Raw genomic sequence first — 23,461 nt, forward strand, 5'->3', positions numbered from 1 at the left:
GTGAATGAATGAATGAATGAATGAATGAATGAATGAATGAATGGCAAGGTGTTGTGCTATTTTTAAGTGCAATGCCTACAAACCACACTGACCTAAAAAGTGACTATGAAAATGGTATCGTGGGATTCACAACTTGGCCTCCCGTTTTAAATACATTTACAGGTTTTGTTACCCGTGACCTGCTGTCTGGATTTTCATACACTGGGTAGTTATACGTATTTAACAGTAGATTATTTTTAGCATGAAGCACGTTTGCAAACCTCTAAAGTCTCTTACAAGATTTACAGAATATTATGAATTCGTGTACTTAAGAGCTGCTCTTGAACCAATCACTTTTCAGAATAATTTCAATGGCTAACTATGCCTGTGTCTTTTTGTCATTAACACTCTGAATGTCCCGTTGAGTCTGTGATGACAGGCATCCACAATACTTACTGTAACATCAACAAAAACCCTTTTATACCGTTGTCAAAGAACACTTCACCCTATGTCATCAACTACTTCGTTCCCTGTCGGTAGACTTACGATGGCTGAACTATCCTTATTTGGACCTAAGGAAGTACAAAGAAAAGAGTTGAAATGTAAAGAATTCAAATGAGTTGTTGCTCCTTTGCAATGGGCTGGAACGACGCCATGAAGCAAATCAGGTTTTATTCATACTGATACTAAATGGGGAATATTCTAACATGAATGCTATAGACGGCGCAATTGCAATGCTATTTTTCGTCCAGAAAACGTCGTCCCACCCTTCCAAACTGCAACTGTACAATACTTCACTTTCTGTTTGAAGTTGTACAATCAGTGAACATACGATGATCATAAACCACTGTCGGAATAAAGGAAACTTACTTTAAAGTCTGTTTTTTTCTGTTTAGTCTAGTTGTTCCTCTTGGTATTTGCCTGAGGGAACTTTTCACTCAGAGCTCCAGGCTGTCAAAGCATTTGTCAGGAATAAAAATTCGTTTGGCCAACTTAGGGGCGTTGAATCCTGGAACTTGTAGTCCATACAAAGGCCTTGCGTATAGCGACTGATGTTTCCAGCTCTTTTCTGACTGAATTTAGAGTAGTTTGCAGTTTAAATGGTGAAGGTGGAGCTGAAGATAGGAAAAAATATGGTTACCAGTTCATTGACTGATTAATTGAAACGTAATTAATATGTAAATTATGCGTCAGAATGCTCGGCTGTAATTCAAAACTTCTTTGCACAGTTGCTAAAACTGTTTGCTCAGTGAATAATCATTTCTTTAATAGGTGAGTGAGCTACATTTACCCAGAAATGTGCACGTATTCCCTGTCGAGGAACCATGCGTGTCTAATGTGAGAAAAATGGACATTACGCTTTTCAGTGAACGTCCCTTTGAATCTGAATGATAAGCGTCATGGGAACGGCACTTGAGAACATTTCTGTCTGAGAATTCATACCGTTTCCCCCCTAGTACATAGCTATTTTCGTCTGTGCACGCCGTGTCATTTAAATCGCAGTACTTTTCGAGATTTGAAACCAGCTCTCAATTCTTAGCCCTGGCTTCTTCTTTCACACTAGAATCATGCGGCTGAACATGCCATTGCAGAATACTTACGCGGATTTGTGAGATGGAAACAAAAACGCAAAATGAATTAACATTAGTAACGTCCTTCTATATTTCAAAAAAGAGACATAATTAACAGTTTGTTCTGATGGTATAATAATCTTCGTTCATCTTTTCAATGAGGATCCGTGAGTGTGTGACATTTTAGTTGTCGATGGGCATCAGAAAAAAAAACACCAGGCAAAGTGTCTGTACTTCTAAATCTAGAGCTGCCCAGTGCCGCACAGCTGGGGATGCATTCCCAGTCTTGGCTGCAGCATGTGTTGTGCTATTTTGGCTCGCACTGCTAAGCATGAAAACCTGCTTGAGAACGCTGACCTTTAACCCTATGCCAGACGTTGGGGCTCTTCAGAAATGTGGTTCTCATTACGAAAATGTCATATTTTGAATAATTGTATTAACGTTGCTCTTTACTGTTATTTCATCACATTTTCAGGACAGTTTTGTACATTTGTGAGAACGTTTTTGGGCACTACTTACGTAAAAAATATTACACTGCACGCAGTAGATTTAATAGGCTAGTAGTTACCAAAATTTCCTTTGCCCAATGCACTACTATGTAAGAGAAATAAGACCTTTAAGGTAAATAGCCTATTATGTCAGTAAGCGCTTGGTTCATCTGACACAAACAAATGATAACCATAAAATATTAGTTCGTCTCAATTAGTCTTGGTTTTAATTTTGTTTTAAAGTTTGGAGCAGTGGCATAATGATTTGATTGTTCCTGTGTCTCAGTTCCATACCTGACAGAGCTAAAATCATAACAATATTTGGTTAAAATGGAACAGGCAAGATGTCCAGGAATCTGGACAAGCTGCATGTCAACCACTAGTGCAACAATGCACAAGTGAGCTAATGCACTAGTGACCTACCATAACATCTGCTTCCTTATGACAAAAAGGAAATGGCTAGTGTTGATGTTGTGATTGTCTAGCTGTTGACTGAGAACACACTGCTTCTGTTAGGGGGGAAACTGATCCAGGCTAATGGAATGACTCATAGTAGATGGTTCATTTAGCAGTGAGTTCTGTGAGGGGACAAATGGTCCATCACATTTGAGGACATTCTTTTGCTACTGCTTTTAGGACCTCTGAAATGCACATTAAACAAACAGTTGCTTTGGAAATAGTTGTTGCTATATCTTGCTATAACTTTAGCAGACAACTTTAATGATACCTCGTAATGTCGTATATCAGAGGTGTGTATGACTCACCTCGGGACTGAATTGCGTAACCTTAAGGTGCGGCTGTTTTAACTACATGCCCTGCGGGGAGGCTATCAACCAGCTGCCATAGGTGCGATGTGAGTTTGTAGAGTGAGCCAGTGGCTACACCGGTTAAATGTACTATAAACTCACTAACGACTCAGTAGTTAGACTGTAGAATGACTTTTTTTCTAAACGTTTAACATTTTATTATTGAGAATACGTAACTATTTCAATTTCTTCGTCTTATTCTACTTGTCTATAATGTTTTTCAAACCAAGTTGCGGGGTGTGTATTTGGGTGTGGTATGTGACTCGTGTGGTATCGGAGGCGGAGCTTGTGATAAAACACTGCTCTCTGTCATACAGTCATTGTTTGGTCTGATCGGTATTCCGGGAGACGAGTTGTCTACACACAGAACAGAGAAGACAGGGCAGAAAATTCAAGGGGGACTCTGCCTACAGATCACTGTTGCTCTGGAGTTTTTGAACCCGGTTATTACCAGCGAAAGGTAACTAAGGTTTTTTTTTTCCTTGCGTGGGCTATAAATTTGTATCGGTGGATCATGTTACTTATTCTGTCGTCGGTGCCAAAACTCGGATCTCTGAAAAAAGGTGTGAAATATTTTCATAACTTGTTGTATGTTTCCTAATTTCTAAAACAAATGTTAGGTTTTGTTATTATGTTTTAAAGGATTCTTGGCATAGTTTTGATTGCCATTTAGGCTGTCGGTGTCGCTTTACCTGAGCGTAACCTATTTCTTTCCCACTTCCGTGTGTCTTGCTCTCAGGAAAACGAACTTGGAAAATCACCAACCTTTGAGCGTAGTGGTACCAAACAAGAGTTTTTAGTTTGGAATCGGTTGATTTCAACTGCACATTAAAATTCACTTAGTCAGCACGTGATAGGAGATTTCACATAAATGTAGCCCATAAATACAGTATATATGTGTTAGTCCAGGCTTTTACTAAGTGGGAGAGGCAGTAGTGTGTAGAATAGTTGGAGACACGGAACGATCGCCTGTGAAATAAACATGAAACATTGCTTTTGTGTTCTGTGTAGCAAATTCAAGTCTATTGTTACAAGAGAAATTCTTCAGGACTTGACTAAAACGTACAATGTAATGCAGCGCGTAAACTGACTCATACAGATGTCCATTTGACGCATCGTGTGGGCTCGGGCTATTATTTAAAGGACTTGTCTTGAAATAATAATTATTGCCCCAATTTGGTACACTATGGGCGTACATCTTAAAATTAGTTTTATCAAGGGCAGATTGGTATGAGACGCAATCATACTTCATTTTAGTTTTCTTGTGAGACAAAGGATTGGCTACTTGAAATCTTCGGTGCGATATCGTAAATGATTTACTTCATAGGGATTTTACTGTCACAAGCTTGTTATCAGAACATGTGTATTTAACATAGCCCGCTAACTTAAAATGTACACTTCTTGAACGCAGCTCACGTCTATTAGATGCGTGTTCGCCTAGCCCTGTATACATATATACTTCACTTTGAATTATTTTACCTCGGCAGCGATTTGAAGAAGAATGTTGTGTGGGTGGAGTTTTCCTGGGAATGATTTGTACCTTGGGCAAAGAGATCAAACTGAACTGAAAGTGAATGACCTTTCCACCTTAAAAATACTCATCTTTATTCTAGTTGTATACTGTTATGAAACCATTACTTCGGGAGTAGGGAAAAGCTCAGAGACATTCCCACTACACCCCACTAAGATGCAAACGCAGTGCTCAGTTGTTTAGGTGATTTTGCTTTATCAGGTTTGATGAAAGAAACTATACTTCTTCCGATCAACCTGTTTTACTAGTTGGAAATTTCAAACCATTCATATGAACATCAGCAATCCAGAAAGTAACAAGACATTTTCTGTGATAGGTTTTATATATATTTTTTGTACATTTTAACACCAGTTCAAACATCTAAGCCTAAATTGCTAAATTACAAGGATTTGGCTCAAGACCTTAAGCAGCTGTCTGGACAAGAACATCTTGTCAGTTCAGCTTATGCTGGATAACATGCTGGTCTTATCATGGAGATTTTAGGACTAAAATGAGTTCCATCCATCATTGCTCTCATTCTTTAGAAATATGTTGAAAATACGTTGAAATATGACGAACAGCACAAGGATTCTGTAATAATGTAGTAATTACATTGCAAAAGTGATCATTTATGTATTATCTTTTCATTTCATTTTTACGATCTCCACAGCTAAATGACACTTGAAAATTGTAATTAGATTCCTGCTTCATTCGTGTGTCTGCATCTGTGCACGTGTCTGTGTCAGTAGGACAGAACTTAAAATACTTCTTAATCTGCAGGGGTGTTGTTCAATTTACCAAGGTGTTAATGGGAGGAGAAAGCAGTTCTACACTTGACATAGAGCTAATGTAAAAAAAAAAAGTAAAAGAAAGAAAAAAGCAGCTGCAGGTTTGGTTAAAAACCAACCTGGTTTGGTCTGGATTAAATAATTGAAGAATTCAGCAAGGAGGTCTTGATTCCTGTGACCTGACGGATAGTGTGGTCAGACAATATGAGGTTAGCTGGCTCTGACATTTATGCAGAGATTCAGTACATCTGGACCCACTCAGGCGCTAATCCTTCTCTAAGCATAAATCCCTGATATTGCCCTACATTAGGACAGCAAGGGGCAATGAGGATCCTCCAGTGTATAAATACACTTTAAAAAGGGAAAGGGGGATTACAAACTGACATCATTCACTTAGTCTGTCTCCCTGTGTCTCACATGCTGATGCTCTCTCCACTCCTGATGGTTCTCCTCCCTACACTTGTTTCTGGGTTTGCCTCTTCTTTCCCACCCTCACCTCCACCCCACCCCCACTCTGTCCAGTGCTGCTTCATTCTTGACTCATGCTGCATAACCTCTTTATCTGTGTTGACCACAAGATACTTCTTAACACCACAGAATATAATCTTCTTACTTATAGACACCACACTACAGATGTATTAGTCTCACTCTCTGTCATACATGTTCCATATGAGTAGTTGCACGCTAGCATTTCTGATCTGGTCTTAAACAGCGGATGATCACGATTATTCTCAAACAACAGATGATGGTCGGTAACCCTTCTCTCATTGCGAGCGAAAAAAGCAGGTGGTCTTTTAATACCAGTCTTTGGTCTCAGTGGTCTCTGAAGTGGTCAAGTATGGGATCCTTAAGAAGATGTCTTCCCTCACAATGATGTTCTCAATCCAGAGGTGTTTACCCCTCACCCTCAATCTCTTCTCATCCTCAAAAATTAACAAGAGCATAATTCAAGTTGTTATTCTTGATACCATAAACAGGGTACCAGTGCACTGGATATTAGTGTTTGTATGCTCAGTATTGGTATACTTACTAGTACAATATTGGACATTGCTCAGATATCCAAGTGGAGTATTGTGTTGGTGCTTTATGAACTGACCCTTTAAATCAGTCTAACATTACGTGCGCACTGGACACGGTAAAAATGCACAGATTTACAGTCAAATGCATAACCATGATTAAAAACATCTCAAAGCCACACTTAACTAACAGTATCTGCTTTTGAAGGTGTCTCATCAGACCAGAACAAGTTCTGAGACTGAGAATTAATGTCTCTCACTGTTGCTGTTAAAATGAATAATTTAGTGAATGTATTTCTGAGGTCAGGAACAGGAAAGTGTAGACTGCATTTCTTTCTAGTTTAGTTTCATGTGCACATACATTCCATACTGATCCTCTCTAAACAGTTAGAAAGTATCCTTCAATGATATATATTTATTAGTATTCTCCAATGGTATAACATTTCTATGCATAGAATTGGATGAATGACAGGATAAAAAATGATATCCTAAAGTCATACTCATGATAACCAAAGTAAGGCTCCTTATTTTGCCTAGTAACAAAAGTGCAAAAGTTACAGAGTGACAAAGTGAAGAGTTTCGGTTTGAAACCATTATCAGCACACAAAAAAGTTTTCGCCATTTCAGGAACTTGACAGTAAGTGATTCGGTGCTTCAAGTGTGGGTGTATGTAGTCAGAGATACACGGAACTCTCTCCACTCCTTAAAAAACACCCCCATGACAGAGGGAGGGGGAGTTTGGAAGAATGAGGGAAGGGCAGAAAGGGAATGCTAGTTGGTGAGTCTTCACACACCACAGACACAATCTCAGGGCTCTTATTCAGAAATCTTACAACAGCCTCTGACTTTTTTTAACACCCATTTACTAATGAAACACACTCCTAAATTGATATGCGATGATCTGTCGGTCTTATGCAAATCTGTAGAAGTGCTCAGTCTCCCCTTTCCCAGCGGTAAAGTTGCTATTACCGTCGTGTTGGGACTTGTCTATATTCCTGTAACTGCTCAGCAGCTTCTGTTGAAGAGTTTTGACGCTTTGAAAAACTGGGTGAGTTCATATCACAAAAATAGTGCAATATGGCAATTGCACTTCAATTACATTAAATCCTGCCATTACTCTTGCACACATAAGAGATGCTCCTCTCCTGAAGGAGAAATTAACACTTTGCATAAAAAAGGACCTGTCTTTGCTCAGGTAAAAAAGAAAACTCATATATTTGCCTTATTTTATCCATTACAACTATATATATATATACACACACACACACATGTGCGTGTGTATATATTTGTATATGTATATATATTTAAGAAAGTTCCTTAGGAAGAGACAAGGTTCCTCAATGTCCCTTCAGATTTGTGATCTGACTGCTCAGCTCTCTCCAGAACCCCAGAAACCACTGAAATATTCACTACCTGTCACACTAACTCAGTTTTGAGCTACCAGCTCAACTCATGCATACCTATGACGATATAGCGTGCACACTAACCAAAAAAGGCCTGTGACAGTGTACTGAAGATAAGACTGAGAGAGATTAGACTTTGCTTCCTGCCAAGTCAAAGGAAGCCTTATTTCCTGCCTTTACAAGGACACTGATGGAGCTCTCTTCTGCACTGAGGTAAATAACAGACTATTGTCATTGTGCTAAAATGTCACTGAGTTCCGTGAATCACAGGCAATGTCCTACTTTTTATTCTTTAAAAACTGTAAGGAGAAGAATAACGACTCTGCTGAGAACGTGTCTCCCTGAAGAAGAATAAGAGAACGAGGGAAATTCTTAGCTGAACAATGGATGGTCATTGATTTCAGTTTTAGATCTTGCTAGTCTCAAATGCATTCTACAGCAAACATAGACTGTGAATGACTTTTGGATGCTACTGGTCTGCAAACGCCCTCACAGCAGTAGATCCAGAGGAGCTGAGGCACAGGTTTAGTCTCAGAGGAAAACTAAACTTGGTCTCTTTCCTTCCTCCCCAGCTTCCTCTCCACTTCCCTCCCTACCTCCCTCTTTCTCTAAGTCTCTCATACATACTTATATGTCTGCTGGCATTGCTAGGGCAGGATTGGGGTGTAGGCAATGGCCTCAACATAGAGGTCTCTTTGCTTTCTACTTAGTGAGAAGATTTGTGTTTGACTGGTGCTATTTGTTTACCTCTTCCAAATGTGCTGGGACAGCATTCAGATGTTCAGCTCCCACACTACTTCACCCCCTGTCCTTTTGTAGTTTCATCTTTTGTGCCGTGTCCCAGTTTTGGCCGCGTTCCTGGTCATGGCGTATCTGCTTTCACTCAACCATCTTGGTAGCTTTGTTAAGCACTTGCGTCATGTTGTCTACTTTTCAATGCTGATGCTGAGCTATCATTGCCAGTTGTAGATTCTTTTTATTTTGAACGTGTTCTACTCCACCCTTTTCAGATGTAGTGGAGCTGTTTTATGTTACCTTGGCATGTTTTTCTGAGACACAGTACTTAAGGGTCATTAAGGGTCATCTGGTCAGACCCCCTCCACCCCCACCCATCCCACTCACTTCACCCCAAACCCACCTCAGTATACGGTGTGTGTTGTCAGTTCTCCATCACGTTCTTATTCTCATCCATTACATTCAGGCTGATCTAATTCTGTGAAGCTTTCCTCCAGCATAAATGAATGAGTCACTGAGGTTTTTTATATACCATATGATACTTTGACAAAACCTTTTCTCACTGTCAGTTGAGAAAATGTGAAACATGAAAATATGTTGTCAATGTGTCTTAAATTTTACCTTCAAGAAATAAAGATTTAGGCACACTGTGAGAACAGAGTGAACACTGTGGTAATAGTGATAATGGAATGTCAGTGAGGTGTTAAATTATTTAAAAAATCAATGGATTGACAGGTATAGAGAGTTGAGTGGCTACTATACGCAGTACAGAGTTTTACTTCGCAGTGGTTTCGAATGACTGCTGATTCTCCCAAAGCTGTCTTATAAATCATTACCTTTCAAGAGATCAAATTTTTAGCTGTAGTATATGGTGATGTGTAAAAATTGTTTGTGACAGTCTTTGTCAGATCTTCCTAGACTCTGAAAACCTTCCAAAAATAATGTGATGTTGGCCAATATGGACTCAATCTCTTTGTGGCGAGAGTATACTCAGATGCAGTGAACTGTGAGATTACATGTTCTATATGTGTAATTACCATGGTTTGGAGTGAGAATCTGTTTTTTTCTTTGTATTGTTATATGTCTAACAGGGAAAAATGAAATATCTGTCCTTACTCTTAACTTTTTGTCTGAGCCTTTATGTCTCTAAGGTAAATCTTCAAAATATTGATGAATCAAACTATATTTTTTGCAAAATACTGTTATCTATCAGCAGTTACTCGAATAATTTGTGAACAGTCTGAGATGGTGGATGCCATGGAGGGTGATTTCAGTTGGAAATGACTTTTAAAGCTTGTGATATTTTTCTTCAAATTTGACACTTATTCATGATTTATTGTTCTTAAACTAGTAACATTTCTGTCATGTTCAGAAGAATTTAGCAAAAAAGCAAGTAATTAGATAAAATTAGCTGAATGTAATTGGCTGAAATTTGAATGAACCTCTCATTTGTCGGTGTATGTCGAGTGATTAGTCATAATCCATATTGTGCCATAATAAAGACCTAAGGTAGTGAAGCTATAATGATGGAAGCAGTCATTATGAGGTGATAGACATGTATTAGGGGGACATGTGTGCATTTTGCCTTGGGTTAAGTTCACCCCATAGGGGTCATCCAGCCCTGACCACCTGCTTGTCACACACACCAGCGGAAGCAGAGTGTCTGGGGACCACTTAGTAACCCCGAGCTTTTAAAAGCCAGGGCTCAGCTGGTAACTCTGGTGAGTTCCAACCAAGGCCATTAACTGTGTGTGAGTGTGTGTGTGTGTGTGTGTGTGTGTGTGTGTGTGTGCGTGTGTGTGTGTGTGTGCGTGTGTGTGTGTGCAGGGGGAAGTATGATATCATTTGGAGAAGCAGCCTAATTCTCTGACACATCATACGGTTCTCTGTACCTCTAAATCAAAATAACTGGTGTTTGGGGAAATAAAAACGAGAACCCAAATACCTGTCATATAACAACTATTTTTTGTTTGTTTGTTTGTTTGGTTTGGTTAAAGTAAAACTGATCTGGAATTTAAATAAAAGCCAATATTCAGTAATAAAATTGTTGCTTTAAAAACTGATCACTATTCTCACTCCAGGCATTGTATTGTTTTTCATTCTGGTAAAGTGTCGAACTCTTTAGGACATTCATCAGGGTGTGTTAATGTGAACAAGGAACAAAAGTCCACACCCTGTAACATGCGCTAATACACTGCCCCTCACCCCCTCCCGCCTCCCGGCTGTACACACCTGAGTCATAGCGCCGTGCACGCCACTCCCTGTCTGCCTTGTTGTAAAAGAATGGGTGTTGCTGAGAGAAAGTGTTTCCTTTTTTAGTGTGTCCTATCTGTGCTTGCATGTGCACGATCAATTCTGTATTTTATTGTTCTGTTTTCTTCACAGTTAATCATTATATTTATGTATCAACATGAGAGAAACGGAGAAAGAGTTAAAGAGAGAGTGAATGAAAAAGGCAAAAAGAGAGAGAGAGAGAGAGAGAATGATAAAGAGAGAGAGAGTATGCCTGGAGCTAGTGAGGAATGTCACACTGGGATTAGAGAACTGGGGCCGTGCTGGGTGCAGCCCTCTGTTTTTTGTCTCGGCTAGCACACATGCGGGTTTGCTGGTAGTCATTCCTTTCACACTCCAGTATGTCTCCAGTAAATCATCATTTTACAAGTATGTGACGCGCTTCAGTCAGAGTGACTGAGGTTTAAGGTTGGGTTAGTTTGGGTTGGGTTTGGGAGGGTGTGTCTTCTCCCTCTTGATGGAAAAAAAAACAAGTGAATACTCGCATTTTGTTCAATTACCAATGTTTTTCTTTCCTTTTTTTCTTCTTTTTAAACTTCACTATGTTATAAATAGGGGTCACCATTGAAAAAGGGGTATGTCTGTAGAGTGCATGTGTTGATTTATTTTTGAATTATTGATGTCTGTTACTGAGTATCTCTTTGCGTGTGTATTTATCCAAGACATTTTATGTCTCGTTGACGATATAAAGGTGAGATTACATTGAAAGGCTATCAGTTATTAACGAAAGGTTAACACTGGACTCAGAGCAAAGTTCATCGAATATGTTAACGGTTTATCAGCGGTTTATCATCCATTTACTTCCCTCCATATTCAACTTTGTAACCCTATTGTTCACTTCAATAAAAAAAAAAATGACATCATTTACAATTTTTCTGCAGCAGGGCATGTTGTGCTTGAGATATTAGCTCTGTTTAGTCAGAAAGCAATACTGCAGTTTTGTTTTTTGTCTTTTTTTTACAGTTTATTACACCTAGCATAAACTAGCAAAATACAATTAATTTGACTACGGATGAATGAGCGAAGTGAAAGATGAAAGATGAGCCTGAAGTTCAGCTTAACGCTGAAGCTGAGAGAATGTGTTGGTGCTGTCTTACGTAACAGTGTGGGACAATATGATGAATATGCAGTTGTGTTGTTATCTCCGGTCATATTCTAGCTGCATACGGAATGAATATTAGCGCTCTATGATACATACAGTGTCTTTATGCTCCATAAACCCTTTCCAGTGGACACCTTAAAATAATCATTAATAGCACACCACGCTACTCTGCATAAGATTATTTTTAATGTTTGAGGTACTTACCAATTTTTTGGTAAGTGAAATTCTCAGTTGTTGAGACTTGGCTTTCTTTGGAAGCCAGCTAATTCTCTTGCCAGCCAGCAAAAGATCAGTTTTGATGTTTGAACATATTATCATGTTAAATGCCATTCCTGCCGTGTGGGTGTATATCTTGGTAATCATCTCTGAGAGTGAAGTTGTTGAGGCCAAAATAGTAGCAAGTTCATGCCTTTACACGTATGGGAACAGGTTGTTTGTGTGAGCAAATCTGAGACGGAGTGAGACAGAGTCACTGAGTTGGTGTTAGTAGTTAGTGTGTGTGTGTGTGTGTGTGTGTGTGTGTGTGTGTGTGTGTGTGTGTGTGTGTGCAGGTGCATGTGCATGTGCATGTGCACAGTTCCTGTGTCAAGTTCCTTTGGGTGTTTTTTAAAGGTGTGTCAGTAGCTGTAGTAACACATTAAGCCGCACCCATGGAAACAAAACATATGTGAATGTCACTAATGGAAAAGAATGGAGCTGAAGAGGATAAAATAAAGTACTATGAGTTGAGTTGACTAATCAAGTGGAACAGAAGAGTCTTCCACTATAGTTTGATAGATAATACTGTAGATATTATTTTTCCACATATAATTGTTGTATTTTAATTTTTATATTTTCTGTATGGTGTATTGATATGCTCCAAGTATGCAAAGGACGGACACAAGTTCTTTAGGCAGCTCACATTCAGTTACTCAGAAGTTAAGAAAAAAGGTCTGTTGACTCAGTGTTAATGTTTTTTTTTTGTTGTTGTTTTTTTCTTTGTTGTTTTTTTACTGACAGTGATAAGAACAATGGAAGCTTGGGAACAGGAGCTCCCTTACCTTGTCTTCTAGGGAAGTTGTCTTGTCCTGTGATGACAGCACTAGTCATACCTGTTACATGTACCTGCTTGCTTTCATCAGTTCTTTCCTGGCAGTTACAAAGCACACCCTGTGACTCATGTTCGCATTGCCATGACAACAAGACCGGCAATAATCCAGTTTATGTGTCTTCTCTCTCTCTGAGAGCTGACACAAGAGCAGTGGTGCAGATATGCACAGTCACTAAATCACCAAAGATCAGTCTCGTTAATCGTCAAACATCCGTCTCACTGATCACCAAAAATCTGTCATTTGGAACAGCACTACGTATTTTAATTTGGTCAAAAGGAAAAAACAGACTTGAAATCTCCGTGGTAGTGATCACTGATTGTAAGTGAAATAGTAGAAACCCTGCATTCTGAAGCCAGTTTGACCACCTGCCTATTAAATTCTGAAACTCCAGTGCAGCCCCCACTGTCATCTCAGGTCCTCAGCATATAATTTGAGGCTGTCAGGTTTAGCTTTTAGCTGAAGAGAGATTGAATTTGATAATGGCATTTTTTTTTTGTCTGACTAATACCAGAGTGTAATGGAAAGCGTGAAAGTGCCATATTTGGTCCCTTCAAGAGCCTCTCACGCGAATACTCGGGAGTATTTTAATGTGCGTTGTACAAAATGAGACTCAGAAAAATGGATCTCAAATGTCCACTAGTTAAGAATGATGTGAACTCACAAAATGGCTGTAATCATCTGGAAAATTGCAACGACTGTGAAACCAATACTATTCCTGCGAATGACAATGGAAGGTTGGGATTTAATCAGACGTGTTTTAGAGAGGTCGTACTAAATATTTATTGAGTGTTGAGTCTAGAAGTATCTAATGCACTGCACTGTAAGCAAATTTTCTCTTTAAATCGAGAGTGAAAATGAACATAAAATTTAAATTGCATGAATGACATTTGTGGGTTTTTACCCACATTTGTATAAACAAAGATAACATGCTTTAATGCACTGTCACATTCATGTCCAGAGTCAAAGAGGGTGAGAAGAAGTTCCCACAGAAACTACATTTCTGGTGCGTCATGCCACCTACTCCGCCCCCTTCTCTCCCCCCCCCCCCCCACTCTCCTCTCCCCTCCCCCCTGCCCACCAAAACAGACATGCTGTAGCAGTGCATTCACCCTTTAGGCATGAAAGCAATCTGAATGTGGTATATTATTTTCGTTACTGCAAGAAAAAGACCAAAATTAAATTAGTAATATATTACTCTGTGTACTAATTGAGTAGGGGTCGGGATCAGAGTATCGCTTTAATTGTTTGTTTTTTTTCTTAATGACAGACAATGCTCTTTACGTACGAATCCTCATGTTTTTTTTCTTGCCACCGAAACTCTTTGTTCAGCTCGGGTTTTGTGTAAATAGACTCTGTTTTGCTGATGACCCTGATTGTGGAAAATCCCCTATCTTCCTCACACTTTTACAACACTTGTTTTCAGACCTTTTTTAGTCATTGGTTTCTATTTGGATTGTATCGCCTCGGTTTTAAATATTTATTTTGTACCTTTGTTTTACACCAATTACAACTTCCATGTTTTCTTTTGTGGTTTTCAAAGTCAATATCTTATCATATGAACCTTTCATATGTCTTTTTTTTTTTTTTACTTCCAGTGAACTGCGTTAGGGTGTGGTCCTGGCACAACTTCTTTTTAATAGAGTGTTTTATACCAAGCAAAACGATGAGTCAGTGAAATCTCTACTGATTGGGCAAGCAATACTGAGGTCGGGATGTGTGTGTGGGGAGGGGGTTATAGAGTACTTAATGGATCGAAGACCCATTGAAAAAAGGGATATAAGTTTGGAAACTGGGAACAGTACGAGTACGGGTACGAGTACGGGTACAAGTACAAGTCTGAGATTTTTTTTTTCTCTTATGAGAAAAGTTTGTGTCTCTGAGTCTTGAGTTAAACATAGTATGCAATATGGAAGCTTAATTTGTATTTGTGTGTGTGTGTGTGTGTGTGTTGTGGCGGGGAAGAGGGAGAGAAAAAGAAAGTGGAGGAGAACTGTGAGATCTGAAGGAAGAGATTAGGTACGCATGGGTGTGAACGACAAAACACGCAGGGCCGGTCGTGTGAGGTTTTCATGTAGCTACAGCTGGGCGTTTCTCTCCCACAACTGCTCTGTAGATAGAAACTGAGGTTGAAGGTTGAGATATTCTGTGGCTTGGCATTCTTCTCCAGCAGCTGCTTCTTTCTTCACACTCATGGGTGTACTTTCACAAGTTCTCCCATAATAATTTGCAGAAAACTGTTTTCAAACTTTTATGGACTTGATCAGGACTCTTTTACATGCCAATCAGGAACAGATGGTAAACATAGTACAATCAGAAATTTAAAAGGACTTTTTTTTTTCTACTTCCAGGTTTTAAAACAATTCTTTGTTTGGGCCCAGGAGGCTAAAGATGGCAATGCAGAGTGAGTAAACATTTATACATTTATAATACATAACAATTATTCACATTTAATTGCCTAGTTAATCCATTCTCTTTCATAAGTGGGTTCTGCTCTGATCCTGCTGTCATATTATGTACTGACAACAAACAGTTGTAGATGTTTCATCTGTTTTAATTTAATAAATGTTTTATACAATATGTCGAACTGCTGACATGTTAGCGTGGTTCAGGTGCTTTGGTATTTGTCTTTGATTGTAAATAATTAAAGATGAATTTTAATATCAAAAGACTTGTGAAATGCATTGTTTGCAATATTTAAGCAAAAAATATTGAAATATTAGTTATTGCTCTCTTTCTCTTCTATTCGCGAAGACTTGCAGTACGAAACTGACTTTGGTCTGAGTCGTGTTTGTGTATAGTCATAAACCTCGTATGTTACTGGTCGAGCGTACACAACAACACTCTTATGACTCACGACATTTTCAGTAACATTTCCATCAGTTTAAAAAGAAAAATTATACGGGCGCAACCTTGGACAGTGTGATGAATTAAACCCTTGAACTGAAGGACTGAACAGATTCAAAGAATAACTGTAATGTGAGGAACATGAGTTCTGATGGTGGTGATGGCTGTGTCTGGTACAGTGGGTGAGACAGAGGGGACTGTGAAGGTGACTGAGTGGCAGCAGACGATGTATGCTGGAGACTCAGGCTTTCAGTCTGGGGCCACCACAGTGCGCTCAGATGACGATGGATCAGAATTCACCAAAAAATACACTCTTACCACCGTGGTCACCGAAAATCCAGCAGGTAAGACGTGGGAACATGCACACATACACACACATACACACACACACACCCAGAAATTCATACATACTTAATTACTGGCAGCTAAACAGTGCTGGCGGGCACACACACCTGAAGAAGCCTTACCAGTATGTATGTACATTCTTGGCATTGATGTCTGTGTGTTGTTTTCAGGACGTTAGTATAGAGCTGTGTATCATCTTGATCTTTTATTTTCTTCCTTTTTAAATAAATATACAGTATAGCGGGTTCATCTAAATCTCTTCACAGACTTAACAAAATCTGTCTCTGTCTTCCAGACGTATTCATAGTCTTACCTGCATCATAGGTGCGGTTAATTTCACACAGATCATGTGCTTGGAGACATTTTTCTCCTGTGTTAGCTGTACTCTCAATACAGGTGTTTCTCTCCCCTGTAGATGTAGAGTCTCAGTATGCCCTGACCCGGGCCCAGCGTGTGAGAGCCGCCATGTTCCCAGAGACAGTGACAGAGGGCATGACCGTCCTGTCCACACAGACCGACGTTAGTCAGCAAACTAACGTCCAGAAACTGGCAGAACCCTCTCAGCTCCTCAAACAAGCCATTATTCACCTCATCAACTACCAAGATGACGCTGAACTAGCAACACGTGCAGTGCCTGAACTGACCAAACTGCTGAACGACGATGACCAGGTACAAACTGCTCTTTGATTGAGAGGTACCAAGCAGGTGTCATATATTTGACCCGATTCGCTTGGGTCACGTTACGAGCGTGGATTCTCCCACATGTCAAATCTTCAAAACCATTAGTTTATTATTTGATATTGCAGGAGAGGTTTCAGTCTTAAACAATACTGGGTGAATTTTGCGGAGTTTTGTTCCGCCGACGTCTTGCGTCACGTTGACAGTGATCTCTGAAATCAGTTTTTTCTCCAGTTTTTCCTCACGTTTGCCTTTTGTCCTGTGGTCCATAGGCCGTAGTCAACAAGGCGGCTCTGATTGTGAACCAGCTGACCCGGAAGGAGGCTTCTCGTCGTGCCCTCATGCAGTCGCCTCAGGTGGTGGCAGCAGTGGTACGCGCCATGCAGAACACGGGCGACATGGAAACCGCTCGTGCGACGGCCAGCATTCTGCACAACCTCTCCCACCAACGCGAGGGTCTGCTTTCCATCTTCAAATCCGGCGGCATCCCTGCCCTGGTGCGAATGCTCAGGTAAGGGACGTTTGAGGAATGGGTGTGGCGGATTTACTCATAAGGAGTCGGTCGCCTCAGCGGGTGCGTGAGCTACGGTAGCTGAATCACCAGATCGTCTTTTGAGGAAAAGAGATCTACACACGGCCCTGCCCTCGACTGGTTCATCTCCGGCGTGCAGGCACATTGTGTGCCGGCAACGTGATTTTTGAAAAATGTGACTGGTGTTGATGTGCCAGAGCTTGATTTGTAATGTGTTTTTTTTTTTTTTTCAATTTTCAACTTGCCAGTCAATGCATAATTGATGCATACCGGTCATTGAACCTGTTATTGTTTCCTTAACACACAGCACAATCTCAGTCTAGCTGTGTAGCACCTTTGATTGTAAGTAATTTCCTGATGTTGATTGGTATTAAGTAGAACAAAGAATTCCATTTGACTTAAACGAGAAGAAAACTCTCTGAGTGATGCCTTGTTCACCACACATGGATGGGTATTAGACTTGCATGGTATTTCTTTCAGCTCCCCAATGGAATCAGTGCTGTTTTATGCCATCACCACTCTGCATAACCTGCTACTGCACCAAGAAGGAGCCAAAATGGCCGTGCGTTTGGCAGACGGGCTGCAGAGGATGGTCCCCCTGCTCAAGAAGAGCAATCCAAAGTTCCTGGCCATCACTACAGACTGCCTGCAGCTGCTGTCTTATGGCAACCAGGAGAGCAAGGTGTGTGTTCATGTGTGCATGTGCGCGTATGTGTAAATATCTCAGTTTTATTTTTTTGGCTTGTGTACACATTCAAACAGAGATGTTCTGCTAAGTATATATTTACATACTGTGGTAGCTAATATGTAAAAAATATTCTTTTTAGACTGTTTTTTGTAATAGGTATGCTTTGCTTTGTTTTGTTTTTTTTGTCAAATCCTGCATTTAATGCAGTGCATTATCTCCGATAGTCTAATGGTTTTGGGTTTTCTGGTCTTAGCTCATAATCCTGGCTAACGGGGGTCCTGAGGGCCTGGTCCACATCATGAGGAACTACAGCTACGAAAAGCTTCTGTGGACCACCAGCCGTGTGCTCAAAGTGCTCTCTGTGTGTCCAAGCAACAAGCCAGCTATTGTGGAAGCGGGTAAGTCCCAACAAACTTTCCCACTTTTTCTGTCCTTGAAATCCTTGGGAAGTCCCTTGTGTGCAAGAATCCTTTTTTTTTTTTTTTTTTTTTTTTATTGCTCCCTCTTTTAGCTTTTGTAATGTCAGGTTCACACATATACCAACCAAGTTGCAATGCATTTCCAACAGAATAATGTCAAATTAATGTGTATTTAGTGAATAGATTATCGACCAGTTGCAATAACTGAAACAAAACGACAGTGGATTCCAACGTTACCATGACATTTTTGCTAGTGAGGTTCTCTCTGTCTTTCTCAGGTGGCATGCAGGCTTTGGGGAAACACTTGACCGGCTCAAGTCAGCGTCTGACACAAAACTGCCTGTGGACTCTGAGGAACCTGTCAGATGCTGCCACAAAACAGGTCAGCCTCTCTTTCTTTCCTCTCACACCTGTTCACGTCAACACACCCACAGCACTCATACTGATAATGACATACACCACAGTTCCCCCGCTGCCGAGTGCCAGCCAGTGCACATAATGTTCTGTCTCAAGTTCTGTCTTTCTAACTTCTGCTACGCATGTCCTCCCATTCTTCCTCTCACTTGCGTTCTGTCTCTTTTTTTTTCACCTTTCTCTCCCGCTTCAGGAGGGTTTGGAGAGTCTGCTGCACGTTCTGATTGGCTTGCTCAGCTCTGACGACCTCAACACGTTGACCTGTGCTACGGGCATCCTGTCAAACCTGACCTGCAACAACGCTCGCAACAAAACCTTGGTAACCCAGGGCAACGGGGTGGAGACACTCATCCACGCTGTCCTGCGAGCTGGAGAGAAGGAAGACGTGGCTGAGCCAGCTGTCTGCGCTCTACGTCACCTCACCAGTCGCCACCAGGATGCCGAACTGGCCCAGAACGCAGTGCGCATACACTACGGAATCCCTACTATTGTCAAACTGCTCAACCAGCCCTATTATTGGCCTGTCATTAAGGTGAGAAAGCGATAGCAAAAATAGTAATAAGAAGAGCGGGAAAGAGGCTTGTTTAGGATGGGACGAAACTAAAATGGATGACAGAATGACTGACTCCGCCTTTGAAATTTTTTTCAGGCTGCCGTTGGTCTGATCCGTAACCTGGCGCTTTGTCAAGCCAATCAGGCACCTTTAAGAGATGCAGAGGCCATTCCCAGACTTGTCAATCTTCTACTGAAGGCTCATCAAGATGCCCAGAAACATGGATCGGCTTCACAACAAACATACCAGGTAAGTCATAGTGCTTCATCTATACAGCGCAGTTTGTTGTGATGTACCTTTGAGACATCTATGTCTGCTGCATCGTGCCATATCACAATTCAGTCCCTCTATTCTTCAGTTAATACATATTTTGCCATAAATTTGGTTGTATTCTTTATGGGATAAATATGTCATCTCCAGCATGATTAATCTAGTCTCAGACATCTCAGCCACACAAATAGTCACTTTGTGCCACACACCCCTATAATTGCCTGTATTTGCCCCTGACCTAAGCTGAGATTTTACATGTAGTCCGTAAGTGATAAGTGTATGTGATGGTTCTCCATCAGGATGGAGTGAGAATGGAGGAGATTGTGGAGGGCTGCACAGGGGCTCTACACATCATGGCCAGAGATCCAGTGAACAGGACCGATATCGCCAACATGAACACAATCCCACTGTTTGTGCAGGTAACTGTGACAAACAAATCAGTCACAGAACTCAGTGCATGGGTTTGACTTTTAGCTCTAACTTATTTTAAATCGGTCACAGAACTCAGTGCATGTGTTTGACTTTTAGTTCTAAACTATTTTAAATCAGTCGCAGAACTCGACACATGCGTTTGAGTTTTAGTTCCGACTTATTTTTTTTAATATCACCTTTACTGTCTCCTAATCATTTTTACTCTCCCTTTTCTCTTTCTCTCTCTTTTCTCTTTCTCTCTCTGTCTCTTTCTGTCTTATTAAAGCTCCTCTACTCTCCAGTGGATAATGTGAAGCGTGTGGCTGCTGGTGTGCTGTGTGAACTGGCCTTGGATAAGAAATCAGCAGAGATCATAGATGCTGAGGGTGCCTCTGCTCCACTCATGGAGCTCCTTCATTCCAACAACGAAGGCATTGGTGAGAGAGAGACAGTTCATTTTTTTCATCCCAACAGCAATCTCAAAGTTAATCATTCTGTTGATTTGTTATCAGTGTGACTAAGAGCTTGTTCTTTGAACCTGTAAGTTTGAATCCCTACACAAAAGAAAACATCCTTTCTTCTTTGTAATTCTATGAACTTCAAAAGGAAGAGGATAAACTGAAGATTTAGGCACGAATTAGGCACAGTTACAAATAGTATTTAATTGAAGATCAACAGAATTAAAAGAGAAGAACAGACAGGAAAGTCTTGTTTTAGAAGATCCATTTTCTAGGCGTGGCCAACCTAGGTCTCACACACAGTTGTTTCAGACAGATGCAGTCTTACTGTTGATGAATTCAGACTGTCTGCACTGTTGTATAACAGGATGAGGATTAACTAAAATAAACTAAAACTAAAAATAAACCAGTTTTTAATAACTGTATTATTTAAGTATGCTATTTCTCTGTAACTGAATTGAGGATGAAGTGGAACAGACTGCATTTAACATACTTAAAAAACTAACACAAATTGTTTTGTCTCACTCCAATAGCCACCTACGCCGCAGCTGTGCTTTTCCGTATCTCAGAGGACAAAAATGCTGACTACAAGAAGCGTGTGTCTGTGGAGCTCACACACTCACTCTTCAAACACGATCCTGCCGCCTGGGATATGGTGGGTACTTTTAGCATAGCTAATGTCTCTTATCATCCAGTTTGTTCTCATTCATTCACGTTTATCCAGATCTTTCATGTATGGCTTTTCATGTTCTCACGTGCTTGTTTGTAGTACTTTCGTACAAGACCTGACTGCATTCAAGATTTTCCTTTTCTGTTTATTGTTTATTGATGATCTCATTGTAAATTTTCATCTTTGTTTTCTCCAGGCTCACAACACCATGCAGATGGAATCTCAGTACGCAGGAGACGGTACTGAAAACATCTAAAAACCCATTCACCATTACATAGCGATGCCTAATTAGCATCCGTTCACGTGTGTTTAAGTTTTTGCCAGATCACAACAAACTGAAATCTAACTGGCTCCTACTGAGAAGCTTGAAATAATGCTCCTTTAAAGTAAAGTGTGGGCGTAATGTATGGAACTCTAATTCTGCTTGTTTAACTCTGTCACCGGACCCACAGTTACTCTCTTGTGGCATGAGATTAAGATATAATCCAGAACACGTGTTGTGAAATACTGATGTGTGTGTGTGTGCATGTTACAGAGGTAGACGGTTACGGATACGCCCCTGAGCACCTTGACATGCAGATGGACCATGACATGATGCATGATGATTTCCAGAGTGGCATGCACTATGACGGAATTCCGCAAGCCTATGGGGGAAACTACTAAGAGGTCGTTATATAGACACACAAAAACATACATAAACACACACACACACACAGACTTATATGCAGTGTCAATCCTGAGATCAGTGCAAAAGTACTTTCCTCCTATACTGACAAGCAGAGAAGTTCATCACACACACACACACACATGCACACACAAGCGCACACACTCATTCACATTCTGTAAAGCAACGTTTCAGGAAATCTGCAGTCAGCATACTGAAAAAACCCCAAAAAAAAACAACAACATGCACAGGCCTGCTTCAAAATGCCTTACTAACAGATTTAACTCATATTACATATCTACGGTTGGCAAAGAGAAACAAAACTAGCACTGCCTCACACACAGTGAAGATCAGTGCATGTTTTGGTTATCAGTGTGACTCAAATGCTAATCTGAAACTATAGGACTGACATTATATTATATGACTGAATTATACAACAAAATGTGCCTGTTTAATAAGTGGACTGTAATGTATCTCATGTAAGTTTTCATGAATCTATCTTTACAGACTGTCCAAATTAAGGAGTTTTTTGGATTGAGAGAACACTGAAAGGGAAGTCATTCACTGAGAGCGTCTTTGGAGGACTTCTGTATGCCCCATTCCTCAAAATACTCTGCTGTAATATATGAAATTATCACTGTTCTGAGATCAGCAGATTCTGTTTCACAAAGGCAACAACAGGCACCATTTTAGTCTTCTTTTTTATGAGAAAGTTGTAATTTAGGGCTTAATGTGGGTTTGTAGCACATTGGTGGAAACTGTACTGGTATACTATGCCAAAGAGACTTTATTTTGTGATGATAATCATGTAAACTTTTTTTTTTTTAAATTATCGGTAATATTTTAGCTGTTGAAGACACTGCCAGTGGTCTTTTATCACTTCTTGGATCAATTTATTGTTCAGCCGTGAGAGCCCATAGCTGTGTGCCCAAACTCCAAACTTTGACCAACCAGAAACACTGATGTATATGTTGAGATGGGTGTTTATTGGCATGTTTTGATGTGTTGTTTTACTGAATTGTCAGGAGTGAAGTTGCCTCAGCAACTCACTTTCTCTGAATGTTGTAAATTCAATTTGAGAACAGTTATTAATTTCAGGTACATTTTTACAGCTGAAAAATCCTTTCCTGAGAAGGCCAAAGAGGGCTGAATCGTAAAAGTGCAGACACTAACGTCGTGATTGATTATGCTCCACTAGCCTTTTAACTTCTACTGTCTTTCCTGTTTTATACACTGCTTAATACAGTACAATCCTAGATCTGCACCTCCTAGAAATGCACAGCAGAGAGGGTTGTGTGTTAAGATAAACTTTTTTTTTCTTTTTTTGTATATGTGCAAGCGTGTGTGTGCAGGTACGCGCGTTAGTGTGTGACAGAGAGCAGAGCTTCCATTATCTTTTAGACTTTCCTAAATATGCACCAATGGTCTTAATACTATAAAAATGTTTTTTTTTTCCAGTTAAAGTTCAGCATTAACAATCATACCTAAATAAATTCAAAGATGATCAGAAACGAGTGTAGTTGGAATAGGCCTGTACTGTGCTTGTGTGCTTCATATGGCCCATGCACTAGTGATGAGTGGTCAAAGATAATGACAGGTTAAGCATTTTGACTATATTGTGTTTTTACTTCATACTTTGTCCAAAAAAAAAAAAAAAATAAAATTGGCTATTAACTTAAAATGTGATCTGTGTACTCATTTTGCATAGTAGTGTGATTAAGTGACAGGTTTTCA

General features: G+C 40.1%; 1 protein-coding gene across 1 annotated transcript; it reads left to right on the forward strand.

Annotated features, from left to right (window-relative positions):
* The first annotated feature begins 3,181 nt into the window (after positions 1-3,181).
* On the forward strand, positions 3,182-23,372 carry jupa (junction plakoglobin a). The gene is made up of 16 exons (XM_030771389.1): positions 3,182-3,304; positions 15,130-15,182; positions 15,805-15,969; positions 16,386-16,639; positions 16,921-17,159; positions 17,661-17,862; positions 18,122-18,266; positions 18,566-18,669; positions 18,895-19,233; positions 19,351-19,503; positions 19,824-19,943; positions 20,222-20,372; positions 20,927-21,048; positions 21,260-21,302; positions 21,599-21,729; positions 22,235-23,372. Exons 2-15 carry the CDS (start codon positions 15,170-15,172, stop codon positions 21,724-21,726), a joined length of 2,178 nt encoding a protein of 725 aa, XP_030627249.1. The 5' UTR covers positions 3,182-3,304; positions 15,130-15,169; the 3' UTR covers positions 21,727-21,729; positions 22,235-23,372.
* Positions 23,373-23,461: the final 89 nt, after the last annotated feature.

The sequence above is a fragment of the Chanos chanos genome, chromosome 4, assembly GCF_902362185.1.
Source record: "Chanos chanos chromosome 4, fChaCha1.1, whole genome shotgun sequence".
NCBI classification, from domain to species: Eukaryota; Metazoa; Chordata; class Actinopteri; order Gonorynchiformes; family Chanidae; genus Chanos; species Chanos chanos.